General features: G+C 39.0%; 1 protein-coding gene across 1 annotated transcript; it reads left to right on the forward strand.

The window, feature by feature from the left end:
* The first annotated feature begins 11,986 nt into the window (after positions 1–11,986).
* On the forward strand, positions 11,987–13,133 carry LOC147036270 (uncharacterized). Its single transcript, XM_085905307.1, has 5 exons — positions 11,987–12,131; positions 12,215–12,247; positions 12,330–12,380; positions 12,458–12,739; positions 12,841–13,133. The coding sequence occupies exons 1-5, from the start codon at positions 12,122–12,124 to the stop codon at positions 13,083–13,085; spliced, it is 621 nt and encodes a 206-aa protein (XP_085761433.1). The 5' UTR covers positions 11,987–12,121; the 3' UTR covers positions 13,086–13,133.
* The last annotated feature ends 204 nt before the right edge of the window (positions 13,134–13,337 follow it).

A 13,337-nucleotide genomic window follows, 5' to 3' on the forward strand; every position in this document is an offset into this window, starting at 1 on the left:
AAATTGGTTATTTCTTCATGTATAATGATCAACTCGATACTCCCTAGCCCCCAACAGCCTTTTTTTTCATAACACTTTAACCAGAGTGACGGGAGAGCGGCATTTCAGAAAACGTGCTTATCTCGGCGAGAAAAAGCGATTTCGGCAATAAAATTTAAAACGCGTGTAAAACATAAACCAAACGATGAAATTGGTTATTTCTTCATGTATAATGATCAACTCGATACTCCCTAGCCCCCAACAGCCTTTTTTTTCATAACACTTTAACCAGAGTGACGGGAGAGCGGCATTTCAGAAAACGTGCTTATCTCGGCGAGAAAAAGCGATTTCGGCAATAAAATTTAAAACGCGTGTAAAACATAAAGCAAACGATGAAATTGGTTATTTCTTCATGTATAATGATCAACTCGATACTCCCTAGCCCCCAACAGCCTTTTTTTTCATAACACTTTAACCAGAGTGACGGGAGAGCGGCATTTCAGAAAACGTGCTTATCTCGGCGAGAAAAAGCGATTTCGGCAATAAAATTTAAAACGCGTGTAAAACATAAACCAAACGATGAAATTGGTTATTTCTTCATGTATAATGATCAACTCGATACTCCCTAGCCCCCAACAGCCTTTTTTTTCATAACACTTTAACCAGAGTGACGGGAGAGCGGCATTTCAGAAAACGTGCTTATCTCGGCGAGAAAAAGCGATTTCGGCAATAAAATTTAAAACGCGTGTAAAACATAAACCAAACGATGAAATTGGTTATTTCTTCATGTATAATGATCAACTCGATACTCCCTAGCCCCCAACAGCCTTTTTTTTCATAACACTTTAACCAGAGTGACGGGAGAGCGGCATTTCAGAAAACGTGCTTATCTCGGCGAGAAAAAGCGATTTCGGCAATAAAATTTAAAACGCGTGTAAAACATAAACCAAACGATGAAATTGGTTATTTCTTCATGTATAATGATCAACTCGATACTCCCTAGCCCCCAACAGCCTTTTTTTTCATAACACTTTAACCAGAGTGACGGGAGAGCGGCATTTCAGAAAACGTGCTTATCTCGGCGAGAAAAAGCGATTTCGGCAATAAAATTTAAAACGCGTGTAAAACATAAACCAAACGATGAAATTGGTTATTTCTTCATGTATAATGATCAACTCGATACTCCCTAGCCCCCAACAGCCTTTTTTTTCATAACACTTTAAGCAGAGTGACGGGAGAGCGGCATTTCAGAAAACGTGCTTATCTCGGCGAGAAAAAGCGATTTCGGCAATAAAATTTAAAACGCGTGTAAAACATAAACCAAACGATGAAATTGGTTATTTCTTCATGTATAATGATCAACTCGATACTCCCTAGCCCCCAACAGCCTTTTTTTTCATAACACTTTAACCAGAGTGACGGGAGAGCGGCATTTCAGAAAACGTGCTTATCTCGGCGAGAAAAAGCGATTTCGGCAATAAAATTTAAAACGCGTGTAAAACATAAACCAAACGATGAAATTGGTTTTTTCTTCATGTATAATGATCAACTCGATACTCCCTAGCCCCCAACAGCCTTTTTTTTCATAACACTTTAACCAGAGTGACGGGAGAGCGGCATTTCAGAAAACGTGCTTATCTCGGCGAGAAAAAGCGATTTCGGCAATAAAATTTAAAACGCGTGTAAAACATAAACCAAACGATGAAATTGGTTATTTCTTCATGTATAATGATCAACTCGATACTCCCTAGCCCCCAACAGCCTTTTTTTCATAACACTTTAACCAGAGTGACGGGAGAGCGGCATTTCAGAAAACGTGCTTATCTCGGCGAGAAAAAGCGATTTCGGCAATAAAATTTAAAACGCGTGTAAAACATAAACCAAACGATGAAATTGGTTATTTCTTCATGTATAATGATCAACTCGATACTCCCTAGCCCCCAACAGCCTTTTTTTTCATAACACTTTAACCAGAGTGACGGGAGAGCGGCATTTCAGAAAACGTGCTTATCTCGGCGAGAAAAAGCGATTTCGGCAATAAAATTTAAAACGCGTGTAAAACATAAACCAAACGATGAAATTGGTTATTTCTTCATGTATAATGATCAACTCGATACTCCCTAGCCCCCAACAGCCTTTTTTTTCATAACACTTTAACCAGAGTGACGGGAGAGCGGCATTTCAGAAAACGTGCTTATCTCGGCGAGAAAAAGCGATTTCGGCAATAAAATTTAAAACGCGTGTAAAACATAAACCAAACGATGAAATTGGTTATTTCTTCATGTATAATGATCAACTCGATACTCCCTAGCCCCCAACAGCCTTTTTTTTCATAACACTTTAAGCAGAGTGACGGGAGAGCGGCATTTCAGAAAACGTGCTTATCTCGGCGAGAAAAAGCGATTTCGGCAATAAAATTTAAAACGCGTGTAAAACATAAACCAAACGATGAAATTGTTTTTTTCTTCATGTATAATGATCAACTCGATACTCCCTAGCCCCCAACAGCCTTTTTTTTCATAACACTTTAACCAGAGTGACGGGAGAGCGGCATTTCAGAAAACGTGCTTATCTCGGCGAGAAAAAGCGATTTCGGCAATAAAATTTAAAACGCGTGTAAAACATAAACCAAACGATGAAATTGGTTATTTCTTCATGTATAATGATCAACTCGATACTCCCTAGCCCCCAACAGCCTTTTTTTTCATAACACTTTAACCAGAGTGACGGGAGAGCGGCATTTCAGAAAACGTGCTTATCTCGGCGAGAAAAAGCGATTTCGGCAATAAAATTTAAAACGCGTGTAAAACATAAACCAAACGATGAAATTGGTTTTTTCTTCATGTATAATGATCAACTCGATACTCCCTAGCCCCCAACAGCCTTTTTTTTCATAACACTTTAACCAGAGTGACGGGAGAGCGGCATTTCAGAAAACGTGCTTATCTCGGCGAGAAAAAGCGATTTCGGCAATAAAATTTAAAACGCGTGTAAAACATAAACCAAACGATGAAATTGGTTATTTCTTCATGTATAATGATCAACTCGATACTCCCTAGCCCCCAACAGCCTTTTTTTCATAACACTTTAACCAGAGTGACGGGAGAGCGGCATTTCAGAAAACGTGCTTATCTCGGCGAGAAAAAGCGATTTCGGCAATAAAATTTAAAACGCGTGTAAAACATAAACCAAACGATGAAATTGGTTATTTCTTCATGTATAATGATCAACTCGATACTCCCTAGCCCCCAACAGCCTTTTTTTTCATAACACTTTAACCAGAGTGACGGGAGAGCGGCATTTCAGAAAACGTGCTTATCTCGGCGAGAAAAAGCGATTTCGGCAATAAAATTTAAAACGCGTGTAAAACATAAACCAAACGATGAAATTGGTTATTTCTTCATGTATAATGATCAACTCGATACTCCCTAGCCCCCAACAGCCTTTTTTTTCATAACACTTTAACCAGAGTGACGGGAGAGCGGCATTTCAGAAAACGTGCTTATCTCGGCGAGAAAAAGCGATTTCGGCAATAAAATTTAAAACGCGTGTAAAACATAAACCAAACGATGAAATTGGTTATTTCTTCATGTATAATGATCAACTCGATACTCCCTAGCCCCCAACAGCCTTTTTTTTCATAACACTTTAACCAGAGTGACGGGAGAGCGGCATTTCAGAAAACGTGCTTATCTCGGCGAGAAAAAGCGATTTCGGCAATAAAATTTAAAACGCGTGTAAAACATAAACCAAACGATGAAATTGGTTATTTCTTCATGTATAATGATCAACTCGATACTCCCTAGCCCCCAACAGCCTTTTTTTTCACAACACTTTAACCAGAGTGACGGGAGAGCGGCATTTCAGAAAACGTGCTTATCTCGGCGAGAAAAAGCGATTTCGGCAATAAAATTTAAAACGCGTGTAAAACATAAACCAAACGATGAAATTGGTTATTTCTTCATGTATAATGATCAACTCGATACTCCCTAGCCCCCAACAGCCTTTTTTTTCATAACACTTTAACCAGAGTGACGGGAGAGCGGCATTTCAGAAAACGTGCTTATCTCGGCGAGAAAAAGCGATTTCGGCAATAAAATTTAAAACGCGTGTAAAACATAAACCAAACGATGAAATTGGTTATTTCTTCATGTATAATGATCAACTCGATACTCCCTAGCCCCCAACAGCCTTTTTTTTCATAACACTTTAACCAGAGTGACGGGAGAGCAGCATTTCAGAAAACGTGCTTATCTCGGCGAGAAAAAGCGATTTCGGCAATAAAATTTAAAACGCGTGTAAAACATAAACCAAACGATGAAATTGGTTATTTCTTCATGTATAATGATCAACTCGATACTCCCTAGCCCCCAACAGCCTTTTTTTTCATAACACTTTAACCAGAGTGACGGGAGAGCGGCATTTCAGAAAACGTGCTTATCTCGGCGAGAAAAAGCGATTTCGGCAATAAAATTTAAAACGCGTGTAAAACATAAACCAAACAATGAAATTGGTTATTTCTTCATGTATAATGATCAACTCGATACTCCCTAGCCCCCAACAGCCTTTTTTTTCATAACACTTTAACCAGAGTGACGGGAGAGCGGCATTTCAGAAAACGTGCTTATCTCGGCGAGAAAAAGCGATTTCGGCAATAAAATTTAAAACGCGTGTAAAACATAAACCAAACGATGAAATTGGTTATTTCTTCATGTATAATGATCAACTCGATACTCCCTAGCCCCCAACAGCCTTTTTTTTCATAACACTTTAACCAGAGTGACGGGAGAGCGGCATTTCAGAAAACGTGCTTATCTCGGCGAGAAAAAGCGATTTCGGCAATAAAATTTAAAATGCGTGTAAAACATAAACCAAACGATGAAATTGGTTATTTCTTCATGTATAATGATCAACTCGATACTCCCTAGCCCCCAACAGCCTTTTTTTTTCATAACACTTTAACCAGAGTGACGGGAGAGCGGCATTTCAGAAAACGTGCTTATCTCGGCGAGAAAAAGCGATTTCGGCAATAAAATTTAAAACGCGTGTAAAACATAAACCAAACGATGAAATTGGTTATTTCTTCATGTATAATGATCAACTCGATACTCCCTAGCCCCCAACAGCCTTTTTTTTCATAACACTTTAACCAGAGTGACGGGAGAGCGGCATTTCAGAAAACGTGCTTATCTCGGCGAGAAAAAGCGATTTCGGCAATAAAATTTAAAACGCGTGTAAAACATAAACCAAACGATGAAATTGGTTATTTCTTCATGTATAATGATCAACTCGATACTCCCTAGCCCCCAACAGCCTTTTTTTTCATAACACTTTAACCAGAGTGACGGGAGAGCGGCATTTCAGAAAACGTGCTTATCTCGGCGAGAAAAAGCGATTTCGGCAATAAAATTTAAAACGCGTGTAAAACATAAACCAAACGATGAAATTGGTTATTTCTTCATGTATAATGATCAACTCGATACTCCCTAGCCCCCAACAGCCTTTTTTTTTCATAACACTTTAACCAGAGTGACGGGAGAGCGGCATTTCAGAAAACGTGCTTATCTCGGCGAGAAAAAGCGATTTCGGCAATAAAATTTAAAACGCGTGTAAAACATAAACCAAACGATGAAATTGGTTATTTCTTCATGTATAATGATCAACTCGATACTCCCTAGCCCCCAACAGCCTTTTTTTTCATAACACTTTAACCAGAGTGACGGGAGAGCGGCATTTCAGAAAACGTGCTTATCTCGGCGAGAAAAAGCGATTTCGGCAATAAAATTTAAAACGCGTGTAAAACATAAACCAAACGATGAAATTGGTTATTTCTTCATGTATAATGATCAACTCGATACTCCCTAGCCCCCAACAGCCTTTTTTTTCATAACACTTTAACCAGAGTGACGAGAGAGCGGCATTTCAGAAAACGTGCTTATCTCGGCGAGAAAAAGCGATTTCGGCAATAAAATTTAAAACGCGTGTAAAACATAAACCAAACGATGAAATTGGTTATTTCTTCATGTATAATGATCAACTCGATACTCCCTAGCCCCCAACAGCCTTTTTTTTCATAACACTTTAACCAGAGTGACGGGAGAGCGGCATTTCAGAAAACGTGCTTATCTCGGCGAGAAAAAGCGATTTCGGCAATAAAATTTAAAACGCGTGTAAAACATAAACCAAACGATGAAATTGGTTATTTCTTCATGTATAATGATCAACTCGATACTCCCTAGCCCCCAACAGCCTTTTTTTTTTCATAACACTTTAACCAGAGTGACGGGAGAGCGGCATTTCAGAAAACGTGCTTATCTCGGCGAGAAAAAGCGATTTCGGCAATAAAATTTAAAACGTGTGTAAAACATAAACCAAACGATGAAATTGGTTATTTCTTCATGTATAATGATCAACTCGATACTCCCTAGCCCCCAACAGCCTTTTTTTTCATAACACTTTAACCAGAGTGACGGGAGAGCGGCATTTCAGAAAACGTGCTTATCTCGGCGAGAAAAAGCGATTTCGGCAATAAAATTTAAAACGCGTGTAAAACATAAACCAAACGATGAAATTGGTTATTTCTTCATGTATAATGATCAACTCGATACTCCCTAGCCCCCAACAGCCTTTTTTTTCATAACACTTTAACCAGAGTGACGGGAGAGCGGCATTTCAGAAAACGTGCTTATCTCGGCGAGAAAAAGCGATTTCGGCAATAAAATTTAAAACGTGTGTAAAACATAAACCAAACGATGAAATTGGTTATTTCTTCATGTATAATGATCAACTCGATACTCCCTAGCCCCCAACAGCCTTTTTTTTCATAACACTTTAACCAGAGTGACGGGAGAGCGGCATTTCAGAAAACGTGCTTATCTCGGCGAGAAAAAGCGATTTCGGCAATAAAATTTAAAACGCGTGTAAAACATAAACCAAACGATGAAATTGGTTATTTCTTCATGTATAATGATCAACTCGATACTCCCTAGCCCCCAACAGCCTTTTTTTTTTCATAACACTTTAACCAGAGTGACGGGAGAGCGGCATTTCAGAAAACGTGCTTATCTCGGCGAGAAAAAGCGATTTCGGCAATAAAATTTAAAACGTGTGTAAAACATAAACCAAACGATGAAATTGGTTATTTCTTCATGTATAATGATCAACTCGATACTCCCTAGCCCCCAACAGCCTTTTTTTTCATAACACTTTAACCAGAGTGACGGGAGAGCGGCATTTCAGAAAACGTGCTTATCTCGGCGAGAAAAAGCGATTTCGGCAATAAAATTTAAAACGCGTGTAAAACATAAACCAAACGATGAAATTGGTTATTTCTTCATGTATAATGATCAACTCGATACTCCCTAGCCCCCAACAGCCTTTTTTTTCATAACACTTTAACCAGAGTGACGGGAGAGCGGCATTTCAGAAAACGTGCTTATCTCGGCGAGAAAAAGCGATTTCGGCAATAAAATTTAAAACGTGTGTAAAACATAAACCAAACGATGAAATTGGTTATTTCTTCATGTATAATGATCAACTCGATACTCCCTAGCCCCCAACAGCCTTTTTTTTCATAACACTTTAACCAGAGTGACGGGAGAGCGGCATTTCAGAAAACGTGCTTATCTCGGCGAGAAAAAGCGATTTCGGCAATAAAATTTAAAACGCGTGTAAAACATAAACCAAACGATGAAATTGGTTATTTCTTCATGTATAATGATCAACTCGATACTCCCTAGCCCCCAACAGCCTTTTTTTTCATAACACTTTAACCAGAGTGACGGGAGAGCGGCATTTCAGAAAACGTGCTTATCTCGGCGAGAAAAAGCGATTTCGGCAATAAAATTTAAAACGCGTGTAAAACATAAACCAAACGATGAAATTGGTTATTTCTTCATGTATAATGATCAACTCGATACTCCCTAGCCCCCAACAGCCTTTTTTTTCATAACACTTTAACCAGAGTGACGGGAGAGCGGCATTTCAGAAAACGTGCTTATCTCGGCGAGAAAAAGCGATTTCGGCAATAAAATTTAAAACGCGTGTAAAACATAAACCAAACGATGAAATTGGTTATTTCTTCATGTATAATGATCAACTCGATACTCCCTAGCCCCCAACAGCCTTTTTTTTCATAACACTTTAACCAGAGTGACGGGAGAGCGGCATTTCAGAAAACGTGCTTATCTCGGCGAGAAAAAGCGATTTCGGCAATAAAATTTAAAACGCGTGTAAAACATAAACCAAACGATGAAATTGGTTATTTCTTCATGTATAATGATCAACTCGATACTCCCTAGCCCCCAACAGCCTTTTTTTTCATAACACTTTAACCAGAGTGACGGGAGAGCGGCATTTCAGAAAACGTGCTTATCTCGGCGAGAAAAAGCGATTTCGGCAATAAAATTTAAAACGTGTGTAAAACATAAACCAAACGATGAAATTGGTTATTTCTTCATGTATAATGATCAACTCGATACTCCCTAGCCCCCAACAGCCTATATTTTCATAACACTTTAACCAGAGTGACGGGAGAGCGGCATTTCAGAAAACGTGCTTATCTCGGCGAGAAAAAGCGATTTCGGCAATAAAATTTAAAACGCGTGTAAAACATAAACCAAACGATGAAATTGGTTATTTCTTCATGTATAATGATCAACTCGATACTCCCTAGCCCCCAACAGCCTTTTTTTTTATAACACTTTAACCAGAGTGACGGGAGAGCGGCATTTCAGAAAACGTGCTTATCTCGGCGAGAAAAAGCGATTTCGGCAATAAAATTTAAAACGCGTGTAAAACATAAACCAAACGATGAAATTGGTTATTTCTTCATGTATAATGATCAACTCGATACTCCCTAGCCCCCAACAGCCTTTTTGTTCATAACACTTTAACCAGAGTGACGGGAGAGCGGCATTTCAGAAAACGTGCTTATCTCGGCGAGAAAAAGCGATTTCGGCAATAAAATTTAAAACGCGTGTAAAACATAAAGCAAACGATGAAATTGGTTATTTCTTCATGTATAATGATCAACTCGATACTCCCTAGCCCCCAACAGCCTTTTTTTTCATAACACTTTAACCAGAGTGACGGGAGAGCGGCATTTCAGAAAACGTGCTTATCTCGGCGAGAAAAAGCGATTTCGGCAATAAAATTTAAAACGCGTGTAAAACATAAACCAAACGATGAAATTGGTTATTTCTTCATGTATAATGATCAACTCGATACTCCCTAGCCCCCAACAGCCTTTTTTTTCATAACACTTTAACCAGAGTGACGGGAGAGCGGCATTTCAGAAAACGTGCTTATCTCGGCGAGAAAAAGCGATTTCGGCAATAAAATTTAAAACGCGTGTAAAACATAAACCAAACGATGAAATTGGTTATTTCTTCATGTATAATGATCAACTCGATACTCCCTAGCCCCCAACAGCCTTTTTTTTCATAACACTTTAACCAGAGTGACGAGAGAGCGGCATTTCAGAAAACGTGCTTATCTCGGCGAGAAAAAGCGATTTCGGCAATAAAATTTAAAACGCGTGTAAAACATAAACCAAACGATGAAATTGGTTATTTCTTCATGTATAATGATCAACTCGATACTCCCTAGCCCCCAACAGCCTTTTTTTTCATAACACTTTAACCAGAGTGACGGGAGAGCGGCATTTCAGAAAACGTGCTTATCTCGGCGAGAAAAAGCGATTTCGGCAATAAAATTTAAAACGCGTGTAAAACATAAACCAAACGATGAAATTGGTTATTTCTTCATGTATAAAGATCAACTCGATACTCCCTAGCCCCCAACAGCCTTTTTTTTCATAACACTTTAACCAGAGTGACGGGAGAGCGGCAGTTCAGAAAACGTGCTTATCTCGGCGAGAAAAAGCGATTTCGGCAATAAAATTTAAAACGCGTGTAAAACATAAACCAAACGATGAAATTGGTTATTTCTTCATGTATAATGATCAACTCGATACTCCCTAGCCCCCAACAGCCTTTTTTTTCATAACACTTTAACCAGAGTGACGGGAGAGCGGCATTTCAGAAAACGTGCTTATCTCGGCGAGAAAAAGCGATTTCGGCAATAAAATTTAAAACGCGTGTAAAACATAAACCAAACGATGAAAATGGTTATTTCTTCATGTATAATGATCAACTCGATACTCCCTAGCCCCCAACAGCCTTTTTTTTCATAACACTTTAACCAGAGTGACGGGAGAGCGGCATTTCAGAAAACATGCTTATCTCGGCGAGAAAAAGCGATTTCGGCAATAAAATTTAAAACGCGTGTAAAACATAAACCAAACGATGAAATTGGTTATTTCTTCATGTATAATGATCAACTCGAAACTCCCTAGCCCCCAACAGCCTTTTTTTTCATAACACTTTAACCAGAGTGACGGGAGAGCGGCATTTCAGAAAACGTGCTTATCTCGGCGAGAAAAAGCGATTTCGGCAATAAAATTTAAAACGCGTGTAAAACATAAACCAAACGATGAAATTGGTTATTTCTTCATGTATAATGATCAACTCGATACTCCCTAGCCCCCAACAGCCTTTTTTTTCATAACACTTTAACCAGAGTGACGGGAGAGCGGCATTTCAGAAAACGTGCTTATCTCGGCGAGAAAAAGCGATTTCGGCAATAAAATTTAAAACGCGTGTAAAACATAAACCAAACGATGAAATTGGTTATTTCTTCATGTATAATGATCAACTCGATACTCCCTAGCCCCCAACAGCCTTTTTTTTCATAACACTTTAACCAGAGTGACGGGAGAGCGGCATTTCAGAAAACGTGCTTATCTCGGCGAGAAAAAGCGATTTCGGCAATAAAATTTAAAACGCGTGTAAAACATAAACCAAACGATGAAATTGGTTATTTCTTCATGTATAATGATCAACTCGATACTCCCTAGCCCCCAACAGCCTTTTTTTTCATAACACTTTAACCAGAGTGACGGGAGAGAATGGTAGGTGGCCCTTATGACAAAGTTTGATGGAGTAGTGATTTATGACCTTAATAAAAAAGTATTAAATTTTTTTTTTTTTTTTTTTTTTTTTTTTTAAAAAAAAGAGTTATTGAGGTCATAGAGTTTATAGAGGTCATAGGGAGGTCATAGGTTATAGGGTTAGGTTGTTATTTATTTAAATGTTGAATTGTGGGTTAGGGTTAGGGTTTGAGTTTGGTATGAATGTGTATGTGGCTGTGTGGTGGGTGTGTGTGGTTGAAAGTCAAAAATGTTATGAGCTGCTGCTTCCTCCCTCGTCCTGTAGGGGGTGTTTAAGTGTTTCATTCACTTTCATCCTGAGATAGGAGTGGTAAGGTGTGTAAGTTTATTTATCTCAGGATGAGTGTAAATCTTGTTTTGTTTTGTTTTTTGGATGGGGGTAAGTCTGAACATGTGTGTTATATCATCTGTAAAACTTGTTTTGTTTATTTTTTGGTGGTGGGAATATGTCTGTACATGTTTAGGGTCTTAAGATTGTTGGGAGTGTCTGACCTTCTCACCTTGCGCGGCTCTTTACCGCGTGTGTCTGTATCTGGGTTGTATGTGTGTGTATGTGGCTGAGTTAAATTATTTGATGGTGGGAATATGTCTGTACATGTTTTGGATCTTAAGATTGTTGGGGGGTGTATGACCCTGCCGCGTGTGAGATTTTTTTTTTTTTTTATGACCTCGCCGCGTGTATCTGTGGGATGTGTGTGTGTGTGTGGATGTCTGTGTGGGCCCCATGCGTTTTTTTTTATGACCTAGCCGCGTGTATCTGTATCTGTGGGATGTGTGTGTGTGTGTGGATGTTTGTGTGGGCCCCATGCGTTTTATGAAACATATATATATTTTTGGTGGTATGTTTCAGTTTAAAAAAGCTTTTAATAATAGTATGAGGTGAAAAAATGAATCTTACCTTCCGAGGGATGAAATTAGCTGGTCCTCAGTCCAATTTTGTGTATGGAGGAGAAAATGGAGTTTAAAAATGGGGTGGGGGTACGATGAGGGGTCTTCAGGTCAGAATGTTCTTTAGGGCGGGAAAGTATCTGGATATATAGATGTGCAAGTGTTTAAACAGTCAGAAAAGGCCTTTACAAAGCTCAAACCACCTCAAGTCGGTCTCTACGCTCTGCGGATCTTTTAAAAGCAATGGTGAAAGGTAGGTTGTTTTTTTTTCCTAAAAATAAACTTTTCTGTTATAATGCGATTGTATTTATGACGTATGTTTTTTTTTGTACATAGATATTATCGTCTATGCGGACGTCCACAATGCTCGTGAGTTTTATTATGTGTTTACATTATTCTGTTATTTTCTCCATCAGAAATGTGATGTTATTGTTTTTCTCAACAAAAAAAGCGCGGTTAAATGATGACTTCAGTGGAGTCTACTTAACGCAGACGGATTACGGTGAATCACACATTCATTTATGTTAGTTAATATTAATACGTTGATCTTAAAATGTTTAACTTATGTATGTATGTTAGATCTGGTAGGTGCAGCGGAGCAAGACATCCAGAAAAACGGTCTGGGTGACACAGGTCGCGAAGGTTACAAAGAGCCTGCTTCAAACGTGTCGGATGTGTTGGGAGAATCGTCTGACGAGGGCTCAGCTCCGCATCTTTTAAGAGCATTTGAAGACCGACAGAATCGGCTCTTTGCTCAAAAAGCGGATGACGTGTCAGCGGGTCACGTGACGGACGCAGAGCTTGCGAATATTAAGTACGAGGAGTTGAACCAAACTCGCGAATCGTTAAAAGAAATTGAAGGTATGTCGAATTTTGTTTTATATGTATATATATATATATATATATATTATTTTTTCTATCATATATTTATGTTATAACATTGTTTCTTCTGTATACTTCAGGCGCTATTGACAGCCAACCACAGGCTGCTCAACCTTCGAGGCGTCAGATGACTCGGAGTAGGAGGGGTCGAAGAAGGAGCAGGCTCACACACAACCCCCACCCATCCTTCCGTGTGAGAGAGAGGCGTCTGAAAGATTCAAGGTCTCATGCGTGTGACGGTGAATGTATTTACAGACAGCAACTTCGCTCTTGTCTCAAAGTAATACAGACATTGACATCTGCAATTGAAACATCGATAGTTTAAAATAAAAAGGCAATGTCTGACCCTAAACTCACGCCAACTGAGGCAGACGTCATAACAAGCATTGTTGAAATAGATTTTGAAACCGATGAAACAAATCATGAATCAGGTACAAGGCAGAGATTTTGTGATACCCCTGAACTAGATCAACAAATCTTGACAATTAACAACGATATTGAAATGTTATCGGATGGTGCGTATAGGAGTCAAATATCAGAATTAACATCACACCTGCTATCTGCTCTAGAGGGTGTA

This window comes from Syngnathus leptorhynchus, unplaced genomic scaffold (genome assembly GCF_054491065.1).
Source record: "Syngnathus leptorhynchus isolate UIUO unplaced genomic scaffold, UIUO_Slep HiC_scaffold_724, whole genome shotgun sequence".
Lineage (NCBI taxonomy): Eukaryota > Metazoa > Chordata > Actinopteri > Syngnathiformes > Syngnathidae > Syngnathus > Syngnathus leptorhynchus.

What these genes read in the sequence shown, in the direction of transcription:
- LOC147036270 (XM_085905307.1), top strand. An exon ending in CTTAACGCAGACGGATTACG is followed by an intron (nt 12,381 to 12,457) that starts GTGAATCACACA and finishes TATGTATGTTAG; the next exon opens with ATCTGGTAGGTGCAGCGGAG. An exon ending in ATCGTTAAAAGAAATTGAAG is followed by an intron (nt 12,740 to 12,840) that starts GTATGTCGAATT and finishes TGTATACTTCAG; the next exon opens with GCGCTATTGACAGCCAACCA.